At 36.6% G+C, this 22,500-nt stretch overlaps 1 protein-coding gene across 1 annotated transcript in view; it reads right to left on the reverse strand.

The window, feature by feature from the left end:
* The window catches only part of FOXP2 (forkhead box P2), a 300,347-nt gene that overhangs the window by 6,237 nt on the left and 271,610 nt on the right, over positions 1-22,500 (reverse strand). The window contains exon 17 of the mRNA XM_075491561.1: positions 22,209-22,372. Coding sequence (XP_075347676.1) covers positions 22,209-22,372 — 164 coding nt within the window. The remainder of the gene's footprint in view (positions 1-22,208; positions 22,373-22,500) is intronic.

A 22,500-nucleotide genomic window follows, 5' to 3' on the forward strand; every position in this document is an offset into this window, starting at 1 on the left:
GGGCAACATTTTTAAACTTGAGGAGGGTAGGTTTAGATTGGACGTAAGGAAGAAATCTTCTACAATGAGAGTGGTGAGACACTGGAACAGGTTGCCCAGAGAAGTTGTGGATGCCCCATCATTGGAAGTGTTTGAACTCAGGTTGGGTGGGGCTTTCAGCAACCTGATCTAATGAAGGATATACCTGGCCACGGCAGGGGGGTTGGACTAGATGATCTTTAAATGCCCCTTCCAGCCCAAACCATTCTATGATTCCTTGCTATGCTTTCCTTTCCATGCTTAAAAAGTTCTGACTACAGAACTTTTATTTTATACCAAAAGAGTTCAGTTCCTTTAAGGGTGGTGTCCAGGTTGTTTTTATTACATTTCTGTGGTTGGAGTGCAGCCACTGTACAAACAGGGAGGATAACAAGAAATATCCATTAAAAATGCACTACACACTAAGATACTATTTCCTCTTGTGCTGTAATTTTTTAGTATTGAGGACCTTTTTATTGCAAGGACAGTTCAAAGATTAATGACTAATCTGAGGAAGAATTAATAGCTTAGAAGACTAATCAGGATAGAAAACTTTCATATTTGTCAACTATACTTTCTTCCAGGTCAACAGTAAATCAAGACCAAAACCAAGCAGTTCAATTGTCCATATAAATAGCAACTTCACAGGCTTTTCTGCCAGCAGCTTAAGAGTACAGCTCATAGAAAACACTGTCATACAAACACCTCTTTCTGGAAGTGTAAGCACAAGGAATAACACATAGGCTCTTGAAACTAACATTTCTCTCAACTCTAGAGTTTGTTTTTCGAAATCAAAGGTTGAAAGGCAAAGTTGAGGCATGCTGGTTAGAGATGTAAAGGATATTACATTTATAGTATTTTATGTACGTTCTGAGGAGGAAACAACTACACAAAATACATATGAAAACCAAAACCCTTTTTTTCTTTTCCATAAGCAAAACAAGATTTGAACACCCATCTTTTAAATTGCTCAATACATTCTTATCTTGAAGACTTTCAGTATAGTATGATATATTCCAAGATGTTTATTGTACATAGAAAGCAAAATATTGAGATGGGTATTTGTATGTAACTAATACAAAAATATGTATGTGTGTGTGTTTCAACAGATAGATATATATTTAAGTGTATTTATTTACAAAATTCTACACTACCATTTTGTTACACAATGGGAGCAGTGTACTAAGGACAAATTGCCATGTGAAGTGCTGAGTATTTAAACATAAATTCTGAAGAAGTATTTATATATGCTATGTCTTTTTATTAATAACCATGCTATTCAAATAAATCCTAACACCAGGACATAGCTTAGTGATTTCTCACTTCTGATCAGAATTTACTCATCTACTACATAGTTGGAATCTGTATTTTAACAAAGATTAGTATGGTTCCTTGATGGACCAATCCTGGGTTCAGAACTAGTCAGTATTTTTTATTAATGACACAGAAGATAGAATAGAGAGCATGGTTATTAACTTCACAGATCTCAACAAAATGGGAGGTAATGCAAGCACACTGGTGAAGATGATGAGATTTCAAATATGTGGCAACTTGAGAAAATCCAGGTAGAGGTTTAGAAGAAACTGTTATATGAAGAAAGGCTGAAAGAAGGATGTCTTAGGTTATAGAAAGAGCAACAGGTCAGATGCTGGAGTTAAAAATTAGTACAGACAGTGAAGCACTGGATCAGGTTGCTTGGGGAGCCTTGGAGTCCCCATCCTTGGGGGCCTTTATGAAGAGGTTAGACACACATCTGTGAGAAGTGAGTTCAGTTACTGCTAACTCTTTGGTAGAATAAAGGGATGATGAAGTCATCTCTTAGCAAGTATTATTACTACATCATGTCCAAATGTCCTCATCAAAATGGCTGTCTCCTATTGAACAAGTGCTGGCAAACTACACCTCTACCTGAGCTGAGGACTAACAATGCAGTGTAACAAACAGGAGGTGAGAAGATGCCTGCAGCAGCAGCCAAAATAAAATATGGCAATGCTAAATTATCTCAGAGAACTTTTTGGTAACGATATAAACAAATGAACATACTCATTTCCATGGATCACCTTCTTTACAGTTGGTGGATCTACTGTTACAAAAGAAAATTTTCCTTGTACCCCAGCACTTTCAAAACAAAACTCTCTGTGAGAGACCTTTGTAATATAAAAGAAAGATTCTAGTAACTTGCAGGGCTGCCTGCTCATCTCAATACATTACTTCTTCCTTGCTCATAGATCACAGAACATGAAGTCCCTCTGTCTCTGCGGCTGCTTCAAACATTCACTCTTCCACATGCTTTACAGCTTCACATGGAGACTTTTCTCTCACTCCTGCAACTGGCAAACTACAACTTCACGTTCTTCATGTTCTCACGTATACTACATCCTTAAAGACATCATCATTTGTAACATTTAACTGGAACAACTACCAGGTGGCAGGAGACAGGTAACAGTTGCTGGACACTTACAGAGGCCTCATGAAGACTGTAGGCTGTAGAAGAGCTTTGAAGCTTTAAAGGAAAAAGAAAGATAACAGGACAGGCAGCTGAAGGATAAATACATACTAGAAGGAATGTATAAAGTAACTTCCAAATATTTAGAGATGAAGCCCAATTCCCAAAGCCTACAATAACTTGTCTGATACAAGGTGAACTTGTCTTTTGAGTTTTGCACAAGATTAGCCTGATCCTGCCTTGGGAAAACTTGTTTAGTATAATAGCTACGAAAATCCTGCTAAAATCTAGGCAACAGCAACAAAACAAGTGTTACATTCAACTTTTAAACATTTGAACGTATGCTGTTGCTGACAAGAAAACAACCAGATCCTATAACCAAGTACATGATTTCTTAATTAAATTGAGTTGAGCCACTGTCAACAAGGAGAAAAGATCCTTCATACAATATTATCAATTATGGATAGCATGTTTTCTACAGAGGTTTCACGTCACATCAGCTTTAATGTAAGGGGATACCGAATCCAGCAAAACAGCAGTGAGAACACAGGACAACAAAATATAAATAATTACAATAAACAAGGTTTGGATTTGGTTAGTAGAAATAGTGCTCATTACAGGCTTTGAATAGAAAATACAACTTTTCTTTGGAAAAAATACAGTCAGACAATGCCTTTTATAACCATCAGCACTGAGTTACCACAGAGACCCTGAGCATTTCCCTTCTTCCAAAACAGAGATTCAACAATTTAAGTTTCCCTGTATTTCTTTCATCCAATTCTATGGAAGGAAAAAAAGAATGAGTTCATTTCTCATTTGTATATGTGAAAAAGAAAAAAAAAAAAAGCAAGAGGTTTGGTGTTTAATTCTGAAAGCCGCTGGGGAAGTGCCGCAACCTCCAGGATCCCCAGCAGAACAAATTCCACAGTTTAGGTCTGGGTCCTCTAAACATTGTTGCCCATATCCACCCAAAATCTTTAATGTTCTGCTAAAATCATTTAAGGGAAAGTGCTGTGGGACATCATGATCGAGAGAGATGCAGTCTCTCAGACAGCTACGTCAATGTAATGACTGGCACTGAAAAGACTTTGCTCTTGGCTTTGTATTGAAGAGGTGATAGATGTTGAGAGAGAAAAGCTGCCTAGGTCAATGTGCTTACTGGGAGCTTTGTAGTCAAGCGTATGGTCTGCAGCAAGTCATGTAATTTTTTAAGATCTTTCAGTGCATTTTTATTCCACATAGGGGTTGCAATAATCAGTCTAAAATCATGAAAAGGTCATTTTTTTTGCTGGGTTGCAGCTGAAAGTATTTGTATTGCTATGGTGACTTAGGCACCTGGTAACACTAAGGAGTTTCTTCCTTTGGTCTTCAATGGCACAAAGGACAATAAATTAGATCATGTCTTGAAGTCCCTCCCAGGCTTATTTTCTATGAGACTTTAATTTTGATACTATTGACTCACTAGCTTTCCTAGTGACCTCATGTAGAAGTATATAAAGATGACGAATTTTCTGGAGCACAGCTGAAGAAAGTTTTCCCAAGGGAATCTTTGGGACTGAACAATTTCTAAGCCATATGTGGTATGACAACCTATGTTGATTATTTCTTTTAAGATTTTGTTTGCCTGTTAAAGTAATAAAGATTTTTTAAAGGTAAACAAACAAACAAAAAAAAAGGTAACTCCTAAACAACTTTAACCATTTCCCAAACCCAATGATGTACAGTTTGACACATTCTTCCTTGCAATTCTGTAGACAGCCTTAAGCCCACAAACATTACGTCTTCAAAACCAATTGGTTAGTCTGCAGATATTTTTCCAACTGTACTATTTCTCCACTATCTTTTCTTCCATTACATTGACTATGCTTCAGTATATGAAAAGAACGAAACAGAACACGTTATATTTGTGTTACACAATAGCTTTTATAGAACTGCACATTTCCAGTATAACTTTTTACGTTAGACACCTGCAATTTTTATTTACATTTTTACTTATGAAAGACTGCCCTCAATTCTTTCATGCTGTAGGCATCCTGAACTACAAGTGCAATTTTGATTCAGCTACACAAAGTGTTCCGTGTATACTTTGGGAGAAGATATTAAAAAGATCCACAGCTACAGAATTCTTCAAACTGTGGAATTCTGAAAATTTTTGTGTCCAAGTCAACAAGGTAAGCTACTAAAGCACAAAGAATACTGTGGCCAAACTAATTCTCTGTATATTTCTACATTTTAGTATTTGAAGAACATTTTTAATCTTTATTTTTATCTGAAGCATCTTGGTTTTCTAAAGACTTTTCTGTGTTAACATCTAACATTATATAAAATATTTTCCTAGTTTAACCTGTTGAAACACATATTATTTACAACTTTTCTTTCTGTCTGACCTACTATTTTAAAGCTGTGACTTTAGTTAGACGTTTCTACAAAAATATTTTTCACCAAATATTATTTGGTAAAATGTATTAGAAATGTAGTCATTCACCTGTTTGTTTGTGGGGTTTTTTTTTCCTTTTTTTTTTCGTAGTAGATCTGGACTAGTATTTCCTCAGGAAGAGTTGTATCTCATCTTACCAGTACAGCTGTAGGTCTGTAGGATAATCTTTAGCAGTTTAAAAAAAGCTCTCCTTTCCAATCCACTGTTTCAGATCTAGAATTTTTATATTTATGCGTTGGTAGGCAAATGGAGACAAATCCTCAAATCCTACAGTATTTTCAATATATCTAATTCTATTACTTTGTCTCTTTACAATTTCACGCTATTATAAAAAGTTTATTATTTTTCTTAAGTAGAAGTGAACTGTTTATTGATGTGAATACGTACAGCCATTTAGGGAGATACTAATCCAAATATTGAGAAAGGGAAGAAAGCGTATTAGATGAGTAATTAAGTACAAATTCAGTAATGCTACAACTGTCACAGAATCCATTATTATTTTTCCTTGAACATCAGGAATCACTTCCCCTATGTATTTATCGCATATACTGAAACGCTGAAGAAGTGCTATTATTTCTAGATAAAATAATGCCTATATGCAAATCTCTAGCTTCAAGCAAGAAAGGGAGGAAGGTCCTGTTGTCACATATCCTTGTCAGGCAGCTGAGGGTGTGCCACCTCATTTCACTAAAGAGGGAGTGAAGCTACAACATCCTGGTGGAAGAAGACTGGAAATGTGATGCCTATAGAAGCACTGCTCCTCAATGGGGGTGTTTCCGGATGTGCTTTGTCAACCTGCCACTTTCAAATTACACCCTTCCACCCTGGGCCCTCCAAGAGCCATGCTGAGAAAAAAAGGGAAGTAGCAACCTTTTCTTCTCTCAAATGCAACACTGAAGCACAAAAAATACCTTCAAAATATACTTTTTTCCATATCTATCATCTTATCCATCACTAAGGATTTCAAGTCTACCGTGGTGGAGCTGGGAGTTGCACTGACTTGGTGATGGAAAGCAGAGGCAACAGCCCTAGGTGGCAGGTGCTGCTGCGGACTCTGACAGGAGATAAGAGTGCAGTGGAATAATTAATTAGGCCACTAAAGTTTGTCTTCTTTAGTTCATCACTACAGGAGATGGCGTAAGATGGAATTAATGATCAATGGTCACAAAGTGCCTCTGGCGCATCAAGTATGGTGTAGGAGCAAGTAAGAATGAGTTTGTGTAAGTCTATTATTGCTTTTACAACCTCCAAGACTAGAAACCTGCTTTCCTATTTATAACAGGTGTTGATATTATTTTATCAGTCACTAAAAGAAGCTAGTGTTCTTCATGCCTTCCCTTCAATTATTTTAAGATAAAAGGTAGATGAGTCCCTCTGGTTAAAAAAACAAATAAATCACAATAAACCCCATCAACATAACATCAACCCCATTAACAACTGCACAAAACTGGTCTTGCAAACACAGCTTTTCTTTTGTGACACCTTAAAAAGATGTAAACTAAGTTGTTGCTATTTGTAAGATCCATCCCTTCAGTGAGCACCTGATATGACTTTGCTGGTATCTGTAAAACAAAACCCAGAGCATCTTTCTCCTTGAGCTTGGTTGCTTCTGCTCACTCTCTCATTGTTTTGGCTTTATGGAAACATACTCTAGGATCACAGGATAATTCAGGTCAAAGGGACCTCAGGAGATCTCTAGGTCAACCTCCTGCCCAAAGAAGGCACAGCTACGAGGTCAGACCAGGTTGCTCAGGGTTTTACCCAGTTGGGTCTTTTGGTAGTTACTAGATAACTACAGTTACCTCAGTAACTTACTGAGGATTTAAAAAACTTTTCTTTAGCAGTAGCTCTGTGCCTTTTTATCATTAGAATAAATTGGTAGTCGGATAACTGTAGTGATAAAATGATCATAAATATGCCATATTAAATTGGGTGACCCTTAAGTATGGGTAAGGTGAAGTCTGAACATTTGCTTTTTTCCTATATTTTCCTTATTTCCATCTTTCTAGTATGTCACTTTTACTTATATCTCCAAGCCGCTACTCCTCTTGTGTTGACTTCAGTGGCAGCTAAATTAAATCAATTCAAAGTACTCCTATAATTTTTAATGTTTCCTCCTACAGCTATGTTTACCATGCCATAGGTCACTTCTGTTGTTCTTTTCTGGATTCTGCTATATTGTTTTTGAGCTGAGTGAGTAATAGCTAAAAGGTAGTCAGGTACATTGAACATACTAGTTGAAGCGAGGGCCTACTATAAATACATAAACATGTTTTATATTATTGTCACTGTCATTATTCTCTCCTAATTAGTCTAACACACTGGTTTTTGACTTCTTAAGCAGAGGCGCCATTGAAGGAAATATATTAACATATATTTCCCCAGTGATTACAGTAGATAGATGTATATGGGTAGTTTATTTTCTTTCTTTTATTTGTCAACAGCAAATTGATCTGCCGTGGATTGTCAGCTTTGTTATTTTTTTCACAGTTAACTTCACATATGACTAATCTAAATATATTGTGTTGTTACGTCTGTTTATATCTTCTTCTGGGGTATTCATAATTATATTCGAAATAGAAATCAAGTGTGGGATCTTACAGAATTCTGTCAACCTACGTCCGTGTTGTGAAATAATCTTTTGTTCTTCCTTGATCTAACTAGTTTTATTACTAGCAAATCTTTATATCTAATTTAAGTATGAGTTAGATTTTTGAAGTTTCTCACAGGAATTTACAAATTAAAATACATCCATCAGATCTTCTTGTTTACTGTTGTATTACTCTTAAAAGCCTTGTAGGGAAAGTAAAATTACTGGTCTTATATATACTCGTTATTCCACCTCATTTCTCTAGTAGAAAAATACATGGTTCACTGTGTATCACCTTTAGTTATTCCCCCTTCTCCCCAAGCGTTCTGTCAGATGCATTGCATATTTCACTTACATCTTCTGCTGTGAATAAACTTCACAAGTGAAATCTTGGCCCTAATGAAGTAAAGGGGAATTTTGCCATTGACTTAAATGAGATCTGGATTTCATCCCAGGAAACCATTTGTCTTCATGTCTTTCGCTTTCCCTCATTTTTTATTCTGCCTTCAGTCACTCCTAATCACTCCTAATCTCCATCTGATATTTCTTGTGACTGCTTACAGCCCCATTTCTCAATTTTAGTTCATTAAAATCTTTTTTTTCCAAATAAGGAGTTCTCCCAGATCTGAAATCTTTTTATTAGATCTTTCAAAATTTGTACAGTCTTCGTAATCTACAACATTAGCAAAATTGCTAGTGTCAAAATGTGGAACCTTTTTATTTGTGCAAATACAAGCAAGAAAATATTTTCTGAGTTGTGACAGGACTAATTGGGAATGCTCTGTTAACCAATAAGTTTCTAAGTGATTTTTTAAAAAGGTTTGGGTTTTTTTTTTCTGTTAATAAAAGTGTAATGTCTCAATATTTTCTGCTATCTATATTCCCCTAAAATCCAAAAGATACAGATAAAATCACCTGTTCTTTTCTTTTGGGATTTTTGGCATTAAACTGCCTTCTTAATCCTTTGTACCTCCTTTTCAGACACCCTATATTGCTTGTGGCATATTCTTCTCTTTAAAATAGCACCATGCGTTCACTTAGTTCAAATTTTCAGATAACAATGAGTATCTTCCTGCTGTTCCCCTCCCCTCTGATATTAGAGATACATGTGCACACAGGTATATACATATATCTCTGCCCTGTTCATGGTAGATCTTCACATCCAATTAATATTTTTTCTTGCCTTTTACTCTGGTCTTCAATTTGCAATACTTGAGTATTCTCCGATTTCTCCTGGGACATAAGAATATGCTGGGACCTGTCCTGTTTAACATCTTTATTGAAGTCCTGGAGGATGGACCTCTTTCTCACCAGGTTTGCAGATGACATCAAATTAGGGGGAACAGTTGATATGTGTAAGGGTAGGACAGCCATTCAGAAGACCTGTGTGGGCTGAAGAACTGGGCCAAGAGGAACTTTATGAAATGCCATGCCCTGCACTGAGGAAGGAAGATCCCCTTGCAATGATGCACGCTAGCATGGCCTGGCTGGGGAGCTGCTATGCTGAGAAGGCCCTGGGGTTACTGGCAGAGAGCAAGCTGAGCATGAGCCAGCAGGGTGCCCAGGCAGCTGAGGTCAGCAGTGTCCTAGGCTGTACTAAGTACAGCAGAGCACCAAGAGACTGAGGAAAATTATTATCCTCCCCTTCCCAGCACTCGTTAGACCACACCTGGAATACTGTGTTCAGTTTTGGCACCTCAAATATGAAAAAAACCAGCAGTAAACTGGATTGAGTTCAGCAAAAGTCCACCAAGATGATCGGAAGCAGAAGCAATTGCCCTGTGAGGAGAGGCTGAGGGAGCTGAGCTTGATCAGCCTGGAGAAGAATATGCTGGGACCTGTCCTGTTTAACATCTTTATTGATGTCCTGGAGGACATCAATAAAGGAGGCTTTGGGGGGACCTGACCCTTGGTACCTACAGGGAGATTAGCAAGAATATGAGGCCAGGCTCTTCACTGTGGTGGTAGACTGAGAGACAGTGGGCATAAGTTAAAATGAGAGATTCAGACTAGGTATAAAGAAAACTCTTTCCTCATGAGAACAGTCAGACAGCGATGGGGCCGTTGCCAAGGAAGCGGTACAGTCTACATCCTTGGAGCTGTGTTTTTTTAATTTATTAAATATTTTAAATAGGATTAAAATATATAAGTATTCAATAATTCTGAGATGCCACCTGCCATTACTCTACAGGAAAATGTTTTAGCAGATATTGACCCTCACACCACAGAAACCAGCCAGCCATTTATTCATTGAGATTAGAAGCAAACCTCCTCTTTTTCCTTTCCATACCATAGGCACTTCCCAACTCAGGGATGACTTTGTACTGCTTAGCAACAAAATACACCAATGCATTTCTCCCTGAAATGGCTGGAGATAGTATTTGGTGCTTCTTGCCCTATCAGTTTGGCCCTGCCTAAGCACATCAAAATACAAACTGGTTCACTTTAAATTAGGGACAGCTAAAACTTGCAGTTTCTATTCTAAGCAAAGTTTGAAAAAGGACATTGGTGGCAAATCAGAATGAAAAGGAAAGCATGCAAAACAAGTTTTTGAAGAATTTCAGCTTTATAGTAATGAGTCTCAGTTGAATAAATGTTGAAAATAATAAACCCCTCCGACAACCAAATATGTCCTCCTCTTTCTTGTAGCTCTGTACAAAGAAATGAGCTTTGTACAGAGAAATTTCTAGAGAATAAATTGACAGATTTGTTGATACCCACATGACAATGTCATTTCCCTTTAACCAAAAAAAGATATCTTTGATTAAAAATGGGTAATAAAAACATACAGATTTTTTTTATTGGATTATGAAATTGATAATTAAATTGACTAGTCTTCATGGGGGGTTTTTTTTGTTTATTTTGTTTTTTTTTTTAAAACTTGGCAAGAAAATGCCAAGACAATAAATAGGAATACCCTCTCTGCATTGATATATTATCAGCTATGAATATTAATAATACCACAAAAAAAAAAAATCAGATGAAATCTTTGAACTGTAGATAAAGAAAGGATCGTTCTGGAAAACTGACATATTAACAATATATTTTCTTTGAATATCAAATGAGGCTTAAAACTCATGCACAATTAGCCCTTCTTACAGGATCAAAATTTTTAGGAACCAAGTTCTGATTAAGATGACGACATTAACATAGATTTTCTGATTCTAGTGACTCTTACTAAAATTCCCACCCTTGACATTGGCTTGCTCCCTTTGGTGTCTAAATAAATGTATTTTCTCTGTGATAGAACCACAAAAAAGTAGAAACTTGACTAGGAATTAGCTTAGGGCACAGGCCTCTCAAGTCTTTCAAAGCGTCAGCTGCATCTAGTTCAAACGTCAAAAGTTAACATGCTAAACAAAAAAGGATTAGGGAGAAAGAGCACAAAAGTTTTTAAGGTAAAAATTCAAAGGAAAATGACAAAGTACTAGAGATTTGAGTGTCTGAATGTTTTTGGGCTCGTTGAAGAACCATCAAAAAAGAGCAAGCCTGAAAACAACAAAGTTTAAGAAAAGAGGCTATGGATCTGGCATGCTCTGTAGTGTCTAATGGTTGGGAAGTTTTAAAAATTGTACCTGTTACAGAGAAACTTAGCAGCAACAACTAAGTATCTCAGTGTTATTTGCAGGTTAGAGCGGGCAAATGTTCTCTGTGCTAAATCTGGAAAGCTATTCAATGATCCAGGAAAAGCTGAGGGAGAATTTGGACTGTACTATGTGTGGTTTTTATACATCTTAATATAAATACAGGCTATATAAAATTGTTTTTCTATTTCTGTTGAAAACTTTTACATCAATAAAACTCTGCCATCTTGGAAAACATCTACCTGATCAGACCAGTAGTATGGGACAAAAAGGCTGAAAATAATATCCTTTTACTAACACTTCCACAGCATACTTTTGTGAGATTTTATAAGCAAATCGACATTTTTCCACTGTGGCACCTAAACTTTTTGTTCTAATGCAGCAGCAAGGGATTAAATAGCATTACACTTACACCTGGGCGTGGTACATTTTTTCTTCTGGAACACTCTTCACTGAAAATGTTGATTGATAGGTATGCTTGATGGGTATGTTTCAAAATTTTGAAAGCACGATGCTACCAAAATATTTCCATTTCATATGCTACAGTTTCTTGGAGCACTGATCTTTTATTTTATTTTTTCAATGTTTAAGAGCTAGGACTTGAAGCGATGACTAGCTTTGCCTGCTAGAATAAGCTTGGAGAATGGCCAGCCCTTCAATATGTTTTTTGCCAAATAGTTGATGGTAGCATTTAACAAGTAGAACCACACATCACACTTGGCAGGGACAAATGGGTCAAACTGACCTGTGTAGGACTGTCTGCACTGCCCTAGCTGACATTTCTCACATTAGTTGAATCTTACACTCACCTTATATTTTTCTGTAAGGCCAAGGTTCATTCAATCTTAAAAATAAGAGTGCTTAAAGATATTTAGCCATGACAGCTGTTCCAGATTACAAAGTAAATGGACTTAGACAATCTCAGCTAGTCTCTAGTAAGACATGACATACATAAAAAAACCTTACTTTTTTCAGATTTATCATAAGAATTGAAGAAAATAGGGCTGGAAGGGACCTGAAGAGATCATATAGTGTCTTCATCCCCTTCTCCTACCCCAAAGTAGGATCATTTATACCTAAACGACTTCTGACCACAGCTAATTTGCTCTTAGAAGCCTCCAGTATCAGCGGTTCTACAGTTTCTCTGTGCTGGTACACATATCAGCACTTAATTATCCTACAGTCAGAAAGGTTTTATTTTTTCTGGTGTCTATCCTAACTCTTCTTGCTGAAACACTAATCAATTATTTCTTGTCCTGTTCCCAGTGGGCAAGGACAAGTTCATTCCCATCTTCTCTGCACAGTGTTCTGAAGACTGTCATCACTTCCCCACTCAGCTTCTCTCTTCTCAACAAACCCAATATTTTTAGTCCTTCCTCAGTCTTCAGAAAAGGCCAATCAGAAGAACTGGGTGGAGGACAGAGCTTACTTTTATGTACAACATTCCTGTAAGTATGCTTTCACAACCACATACCTTTGTCAGCGCACATTCATTTGGTGACCTGCTATAATTTCTAGAGTCTTAAGAATGACCGCATATCCAGTCATCACCACCTCATATTTATGATTGTTCTTACATGCAACACTTCAAACTTTTTCTAACTTTTCTCAGAACATTTCACCAAATTAACAACAATTTGTGAATACTAATCATGGGTCCCATTTTCATGCTATTACAGATTTGAGATTTGGATGTGAAGGGCAACATGTCTGAAGAATGTGTTATACCTGTATGGCCTCTGCAAGAAAACACAAATATAGTCTGCCTGCAGACTGAGCCGATTAGGAGATACCTGATATATCACAGAGCCTAGGTTAACATATCCTGCCTCTTAACTGCATGCTTTGGCCTGTGCTTAATACAGACTTCTGCTTCACAGGGCAGTATATTCCAGCCAAATGAAATATATACAGTACAATACATTGTTCATTACTACATCTGTAAATATCTAGCTACAAAATAAAAAAAAAAATGTTTTAAATTGTAATTCCAGTAACTCCAGAGTGATACAAAAGCATACTTGTTTCTTTGATGATGCCATGAATAAAAGGGCATGCATAGTAACAGAACACTACTTGATGGGTGCTCATCTCAAGGTATTTCACTGCTACCAGTCATGGTTTACCTTTTGGTTTAACGTACCTATAGTGCAGTCTAATGCCAACTGGCATTGTGTCAAACACTTCTCTAAACAAAGCCTGATGCTATTCTACATGGGGACAGTAATGTAAGTAATATACAGCTTCCATTCAAACTGCATCTGAAGATGCTTTTCAAAAATTAAACAATTCAATTACTACCTAAAACCTGCAAGAGTCTGGGGCAGGGATTGGAAAATCCTTTTTGTTTTGCAGCACTTGTCACAACAGGGCCCCCAGTCCATCCTTTAATACCATACTACAAAAATAAACCACAACAGTTTAGCTGAATTTAGTTAAAATATGTTTTTCCCCATAAGAACAGGGAGAAAGAAGAAACGCGTTATATATGATTACACCTGGAATGCTTCAAAAACTCTGTTAACACCTGCACATGAAAATAAATCCAAACTGAGTAGTTTTATGGAATGGCTGCTAGAAAGATGAGGAGAATGGACAGTCTGCTGTATCAGAAAGAGCCTGTTTGGTCTACCAAAATGAAGATTCAAAGTTCACAGTGTGCTCTCTAGAACACATTTGAGAAACAAAAACGAAGAGTAAGCTAGAACATACATGAGTGAAACTAAATTGGAATATATTTAGTCTGGAAATTGGAATGCAGCTTATAATCAAAGGAATGAACTTCTGCAATGGCTTTCAAATCTGAGATGGACTATGATAATTTTAGGAGAGGAATTGCATGACATGGTTGCCCACAACATGACTCTTATTTCCTGTGTTCTTAGAACAAGAGGAGATAAAAGCTCAGAGAACATTTTTCACCTGTGACGTCTGATAATGCCAAATTTGCAAGGAATGAAGGAAAGGAGGGGAAACAAAGAAAAATAAAAATCAAGTTGAGGGAAGCCCCTAATTGCCCAGAGTACTACTATCACAGCATAATACTGCATCAAAGAAACATTTCCCCTTATCCATCTCAATCAGAAGCTTATGGAAGTCTTTGAAAAGGGTTAGTGAGAGGCCATGATCATACAAAGGTTCTGCAACATCATTAAACCTCTATTAATGGGTACAGTGGAACAAATGAACTTGGTAAGTCAAGGTAAAGAAGGAAGACTACTGGATTTGTTCAGCCTAATTTAAGATATACATTTAATATTGTTGTTTAGTTGGAGAAAGCCACCAGAATACCTGCAGTTATAACCCTAACAGAGATTAGATCAGGGTCTGTACTACACATGTGTATTCCCAGCACTGTTCTAAATCATAGACTGCTGTTAGATGCCAAGAGCACATTTTCCCAACTGCTTTGCCAGAAGACTGAGAACACTGCTTTTGTATATAGACTTTACCAGGTATAATCACGTCTTTAGTCATCTTGAGATTTGATTACTTTAATGTGACCTACACATGGGGTTCACACTGAGATGAAGTCTTTCTATAAACTCTTTAAAAAAAAGCGCATTGAAATTTTTAGTCTTTTAAAATGTGTAAAGTGCCTAGAGTTTTCTACACATTCTAAAGACTAAATAATAGTAAAATAGTAACACTTCCTCAGCATAATGTCCTATATTTTTCAATTAATCTTTACTTGGATTTACGGATCAATTTAAACTACTGGTATAAACATTACCAATTGGATATAATTGTATGTTTTTATTTGACTCTTTACAAGATACATAAATGTAAAGACACATTTTGGACACATATTTACAAAAAAAAATCTAGAGAGTCCACTTTCAAAAATTTTGGCTTAAAATCTTACAGTTACTCAAAATCCAAATGCAATCATTAAAAGTGGATAAAACTCATAACTGCACGTGCAGTTTTAGAAATACACTGTAAATGGCACAATCATCTCAGCTTTTGTGTTGTACAAAGACAGGAATCTCCTATGAACTAAATTTAAGAGTTACACAACCACATCGCAGAGAGATTTAGTTGCACAACTTCAAACACATTTTTAACATCTGTAACAATATTTAAGATTCTGCCTTTTCTTAGACAGACCTGTTACGTGAAAAGCATAAATACCTTGCCCATATATTGAGAATTCATGACAGCAGTACCATGAAGTTTTCAGCAAGACAGCTTCCAAAAAGATTCTGTGAAACCCCACAGGAGCCTACCAACTTCTACAAGCCATGCTATGGGGATCTGACACTTTTCAGCTGAAGGCGCTATATCTCTGGAGTGATCTTTTTGTCAAGACCATTGGGAATGTACTGTAGAAGTGCAACAATTGGGGCTGGAATAATGTAGAGAAGAAATAGTAACTTCTGATCCAAAGTAAGACATGTAACATTTAAGAAACTAAAGAGGAGATGATAAAGGACTGGAACATCAGTCTTGAAAGATATGAAAATTGGTGAACAGAAGCAACATGTAGAGGATGAACGGACTGAGAAGTAAAGTAATGCAAAATTAAAAAAAAAAAAGGAGAATATAAACATTTAGGAAAATATTCAAGTAAAAAGTTATGTCAATGGGAATGGTTGAAAAATATTAATTAAAGCATCATTGTTTATTTTTCCATTAGTGCCCACATGTGAGTAGCTCTGTATGAAAGTAGGGAGGCACAGTCACAACTCAAAAGAGTTTACTGTTGCATGATCCATACAATCAGTAAAGGCAAAAAAAATGGTAAGAAAATGGTATGATAAAGTGTTGGATTGCTGGACTTGCCTGTCACTTTCAGCTGCTTTGCAGCGCTAGGCAAAGTCAAAATTATTTCACTGCGTATTCTCACAATAGAGCTTCTTTCAATGGGAATATGTTCAGACAAAAGCTATAACCTTTAAGATCCTATGTTTCCTAGCTATTCCTCTTTTCATATAAAAATAAAAATCAATTGTTGTCACAAAGTCTCTTTGCCCATTATCTTCCTTAAGTTAGATTTATGAATAAAAATGTGTGAAATTAAATTATACAGGCATTAAAATATCATGTGATTAGGTGAAACATTTTTGATGAACAAGGGTACCCAGAAATACTGCAATTGCTACCACATTCATCCGCTCAATTACATGCTTCTCACCTATTTAATAATGCTTGTTACATCCCTGTTAATTGATGTGTTTCGAGAGTTTATTTTCTTACACACTATGTCAAGTCTTATACAATGAACAAGAGACTTGGATCATAGCAGTCTCCTAGAACAGAACAAGCCTCCAAGGTAAATGCAAAGAGATCATGAAATGGGACAATGCAATGATAACAAAAAAAAAAAAAGGAAAGAAGGAAAGACAGGGGATTGGAACATTATGAAGTTAAAGAAACAAGGGAATGAAAGGGATTAAAACTGGAATGATAGGTAACCTACTGTAAGTGGTGTGAAAGCTTAACAGTGGGGGACTGGAATAATCAGATATGGGAACGACCTGACAATGGAATGCTTTCAAACTGAAGCACCTCAAAAGTAAATGATCTTAGAGCAGAATAATCATATTTGCCTCTGGGAATAAAATTTAAAGATAAAAAAGTTTGAAAAAAATAACAAGTTTGATGATTATGCAGATAGAACTGCAGAGAGAAATGATCCAGTCAGGGCAAGAGTGGGAAAGGTAAAGGAGTAGGGTTGGGAACGACAGCAGAATACAAAGGAAAAGGTGACTGAAACCACAGATGGTTGGAACTCACCTTTTCACAGACAGCATTGAAGACGAAGGACTACACTAGATAAGCTCATTTTTCTAATTCATCTCAGATTGACTCTTACTCTTGTTCATTTGGACAAAAGTTATTATTTCTCACAACAACCTAACAACATTTTCTAGAAACAGCTGTAAAGATCATGAGATACAGGTGTGCCTTTTTACATTTGGTTTCAAACAATTCCCGTCTTGCAAATACAGTACAGCATTACAATAGCTGAACACAGAGTCATATACGAGACGAAGATATATGAATTCACTTTTTTAAGAAGTGACTCTTAAAAAAATTATTTTTTGTTTTCACTGTACAAAAAGAAATCAACAATAAAAATTCTAGAAATTAGTATGATATCTATCATCTCCAGGATTCTGGATTTGCTGTAGATTATTTTCATAAATTAATTGAGAATATAAGAGATTAGTTGCATTGTCCTCAGTCTACACTCATACAGTGTGAGCAGGGAGAAAACCGTGACGACAGCCCCCTTCCACAAAGCCTCGCCAGGAGGATATTTGCTTTCCCTGTCTCCTTTGCTAACTCCTCCCACTCCTGCTGCAATGAGCTGCAGTGAGTTTTAACAGGATGGCATAACCACCCCATTGTTTCCTATGGAGAGACTACATTTTCTCAGTCTACAATTTTCCGAGTTTACTGATGACCAATTTCTTTTTGTTTCCTCAACTGCTATGAACAGCTTTGCAGATTAAAATTTTAGCTTTTCCCCGCAAGTGTATCCAGTGAAGTAAAGTGGCATTTTGCATTACACATTTGCCAAAATATGAACATGTGGACAAGAGTTGCGCTAAGTGTTCCGGTGATAAAACACCCTGGTCCATGCCAGTTGCAGTAATCACTTAAGTGTGATCAATCCTGTACAAATGCATAGACAAACACCAGAAAAACAGCTGAACTTGATTTCCATCCCTCATATTCCATCCCCAAGAGTGAGAACTGACTTTCAGTTCCTTCAGAGGCAATAAATTTAGATTCTTAAATGAACATCAGGATCATAATTAAATCAACTTTGTGCTATTATTTTTCCTGTCTCTCTTGTATTTTCAAGAGTTTGATCCCTCCAAAACTCTTCAGCAGTATACTGGCTATGACATGCAGGTTAAAAAGAAGTTGTGTTATCACTAATGCATGAACTGTCATTATTGTCCCTAAGCATCATTCCACATCTTGTCCAATGTTATTTCTTCAGGGACGACAAAAGTTTTTCCAAAGTTTCCCACAACCATGCAGCTTTAGTTGCACTTGTTTGGATGCTTGAGATTTCTTTTTTTACTTCAGAAGCCTGCATTTATACCGTAAAGGTGTGTACTGTGGAGCTTCTAACTAAATCCATGCACAATTGTTACACAAGATTAGCAGCACCTAGTTCTACATAAATGATGAACTTTTGTATATAAAATACCCTCTGTTGTGTTTGTCACTTTGAAACCTGTTGCTTATCAGCTAAAAACCACAGTAATTTTGACCCACAGTCCATGTTCAAAAAATGAAGGAAGAAACAGAGTCTTAAGTATTGATTTAAATGAAAAGATAATTGTCTGACATTGACCATTGACAACTGATATTAGAGGAAATTGGAATTTTGAACAGAACATGTATGCCCACAATAAGTAACATATTTTCTCAGTGAACATTTATGTCAAGGGAGCACTTAGTGCCCACGTCAACCTACCAGGAATTGGATTTGAAGACCAAAAACAGAACTTGGACTTAATACTGCTAAAATACAGAAAGTAAACCTAGGATTTGAGATCCCACTAGTGATATGCTGCATACCGGATCATGGAATTACCATCTTTCATCAGACTGGGAATGGAAACTGGGAGGCATGCAGCATAAAATTTCAGATGCTTTACACAATTATTAATACAGGAGATATCCCAACTACCAGGACATGGTTATACTGATCGCCTAAAACTTACTGCAGTATTTTTAAGTGTTCAAGAAGTGTAAGAAATGGAGCAGATTATATATCATTACCCAAAGCAAAAACTGTAAAGCTTTTGAAGTGCCACTGCCTAAATACGCTGGCTGAGACTCACTGCACTTAACAAGCATTTAAATGTTATATGTTTACTTAAAGTTACATACCCACCATCTTTCTCTAGTCAATGAACAGAGACTATTCTCTAAGTAAGCTGATTCATGCACTTGTCTACAGATGGGTAAGTTGATGACTCTAACTGCTGTTGCTACTCTATTTTGAAAACCACATGTGAAGTACCAGGTTCAAATCCAAAGACTGGAATAATTTCCCCACTTTCTGACACTGAGTAGCTAAGATATTACAACAACAGAAAGCAATTTCTCTGATAATGTTCTCACACTCAAAGCACAGAAATACCGACTACTGTACCCACACACAATTTTCATTACCTTTGTAAAAAGGTAAAGTTATGCTAAAAAAATTAATATGGACATTCCAAAATGAGAAAGTTCCGCTATCCTATAGTTGTCTGATAAAACGTTATTCAGTACAATTTTAACAACCAAATGCCTGACTGAGATGCTTGGCTTTGACATGGTCACTGGGACTCTTCTTGCATTTCCTGCTGATGCTCTAATACCAAACAAATGCCTCTCCCTGGAAGCTTGTCTAGAATCCAAACTCTGCCCCTTCCCAAATGCATGCCCTGATCTCTAAATTGCACACAACCTCTTGCCTCTTTCCCTAATACCATGCTCCATTGCCCCTGGCTGCATGCCAGCTTCAAGATGGCAGGCAACGTACTTGCTCAGCATATTCCTGGTGTCGTGGCTAGTATACTTCCCTGGGAATCAGGAGATGGAGGTTTAATCTACTTGGAGATTAACAGAGCCACCTACTTTATAGGCCAGTGCAGCAATTATGTTCTCCCCAAGAACACTTCTCTGGGGAAGAAACACCCAGACTTCCTGGGTGAACCTTCTCAGGAAGCTACAAGTGGATGCTTGTGGCAGCAAAATGTATTTTTTTCCTAGTGTATTAACTATTTTTCATTTAATCCCCCCTCCCCCCCCCGATTATGTAATCTGTGTAGGTAATGTAAAACTTAAAATTTCTCTTCATTGTTTGCCATATTTGTTACTTATTTAACTTCTGTTATGCTTTCCCTATGTTCTTTTCTCATTTTCTTAAGTAATGCTCTTTCAGAGAATCGAGGGGCCCTAGTCAACGTGGTCACGGAGGCAAGGAACAGACCTCTCTTCTTCCTTGGTCCTCTGCCTCCAGAAGCCTCTCCCTTCCCTGACTTTTCCTTGCAGATTGCATTCATTCCCTTTTTCATATTCTTGGCTCCCTCGGCAAGGAAAAGGCAAAAATTTCACAAGTGAGCAGGTATCTAGTCATAGCTTGTATCTTTTGGTTGACAGTTCATGGTCTCACAGAAGCCCAGTAATCTTGCACTAAATTTGGTGCAAGGGATGAATGAGCATAATCTCTTTCTCCAGTGGTATCTCAGTGCATTTGCATTCTGTTGCTTCAATCTATCAAGAACTGAGCAACACATAGTCTTAAGTTTCAAAAGGACACCATGGCAAGTCCCGAAACTGCCAGTTTTGACAAACGACATATCATAGAAATAAGAGAGGAAGGCTGAACCTTGAGTTAGAGTGTAACTCAAGTTATTTGCCTTTTTTATAGGCAAGAATTGCTACAATATGCTGTATTTTAGCTATAAACACAGCTATAAATGTAGCCATATCTACATAATCATATGCACAGATATCTCAGTTTATCCAGCGGAATGGCAGACAGTACACAGGATATGTAAACAGATCTGCCAAACACTTACAAAACAACTTTAATAGCAAGTGTCATTCTTTTCTGTAAAGTAGCTGTTTTTAACACACATGATCTAACTCTTGTTTGCTCTTTAAAGTTTTATTGTCTTGGCATTTTATACAGGAAGAGAGCATTAGCATACTCAGGAGAACTGCTAAAAGTAAAAGGCCTCAAGCTACCCACTGCATGGTTGATAGCATAAAGCATGGGATATAAAAACTTTTGTCTGATTGCTCACTTTACTTGTTTTAGAGTAGTGTTACTCTCAAGAGCATATATTCATGTTCTTTCTACTTCAAGTTTTATTACTTCTTTTGTATTATTTAATACATCTAAAGACACTTCCAAAAGACAAATTTTTCCATTTTGAAAAAGTAATGGTTTGGAACCTGATAAAATACATGAATGTTCACAGTGTATTATTTTCAAAGGCAAGTAGAATAAATGTGCAATAAAACAATTAAATGCATGACAATAAACATTTCTATGTGATAATAGACATATTAACATGCCAAACAAAAGAAGAAAAACTTGCTAAAATATTCCCCCTAAAAAAGGTCAGATCAAAATGGATTCTCCACACACCAGAGCATAAGTAAAAAGGGAGTTTGGTCTCAGTTACTGTTACTGCTAAATATCCCACTCTAGAAATTAAAATGAACATTTAAAATGTGACAGAGAAAATGGAATGAAAAAAGGCAAATCAGATCAGCTATTTGAAACACAGAAAAAGAGAGACCATAATTGTACATACAAGTTAAAAAGCATCCTACAGTAAACTTAAATCTAAGTCTACTTACATATCACACTGCTAATTATTATATAAATAACCTGGGAAACAATACCTCCAAGATACATGTTTTACTATTTAGTAAACAAGAAACTGCCACGTTTGACACCACTGATTAAGGCCAGGCATTTCTAAAGCTTCAGACACATTTCTGAAATCCACAATACATCAATTTTTAATACTTCCACTCTCTCAGCTCCATTAAAAAGATGGTAGGGGAAAGATTTTAGAGTAATTAATGATATAGTTAGCTGCTAAATATTAATAGGAATCGTAGTCTTGCATAAAATATAACATATAAACCTTGCCAATACAGACGCACCAGTAATTAAACTTGAATATGTAATTACACTGATTTATACGACAGGCAAAAAGTTACACTTTACTGGCTTCTATGTAAACTATGGGCAACAGTTAAACTTTGCATTTTACGGTTTATATAAATGGGCAATATCTCCACTACAGTTCATAAATGGTTTAGAGACTCATAGTTAAAATTACAACTAATTCCAACATGAATGTTCTGACTATACCTTACAAACCAGGCTGTGAAAATGACCACAGAGATCAGCCTCCTGTTACATTCAATGCTTGCAAGCAAGTTGAAGAGGTTTTAAAAAACAAAAAAAAGCTTACACCAATCTTACTACAAAGTAAGTGAAGACTTATCTATTTAAATGTTTTAATATAAATGTTTGGTTTCAAGCATATAGTTCCAGATGTTTCACTTACCATGTTTCAAAGCACTTTTGAGTAATATTGTGTCTTAGACTAAGGCATTTTTTCTTGAAAGGATGCTAACTGCACTTACATGTGAGGCTGAGGAGAGCAGCCCGGACTGCTATTTCCATTACTGTCAATGTGATCCAGCGAACCATTGAGATCTTCATGGACTGCCTGCAGTAAGCCACTGGATGCGTTATTTATCAGTCCTGGGTTACTGAGCAATGGTAAACTACTCTCTGCCAGTGCAGCCTAGCAAAATGAAGAGTAAAAATAAAATTGTTAGTCCATAGATATATGAATCACTTCTAAATGTTCATCTACGTATGAACTACACCACAAAGCAGCTCATTTTGGGTAGTTGTAGAGCTGGTCAGAAG

The sequence above is a fragment of the Mycteria americana genome, chromosome 1, assembly GCF_035582795.1.
Source record: "Mycteria americana isolate JAX WOST 10 ecotype Jacksonville Zoo and Gardens chromosome 1, USCA_MyAme_1.0, whole genome shotgun sequence".
NCBI lineage: Eukaryota > Metazoa > Chordata > Aves > Ciconiiformes > Ciconiidae > Mycteria > Mycteria americana.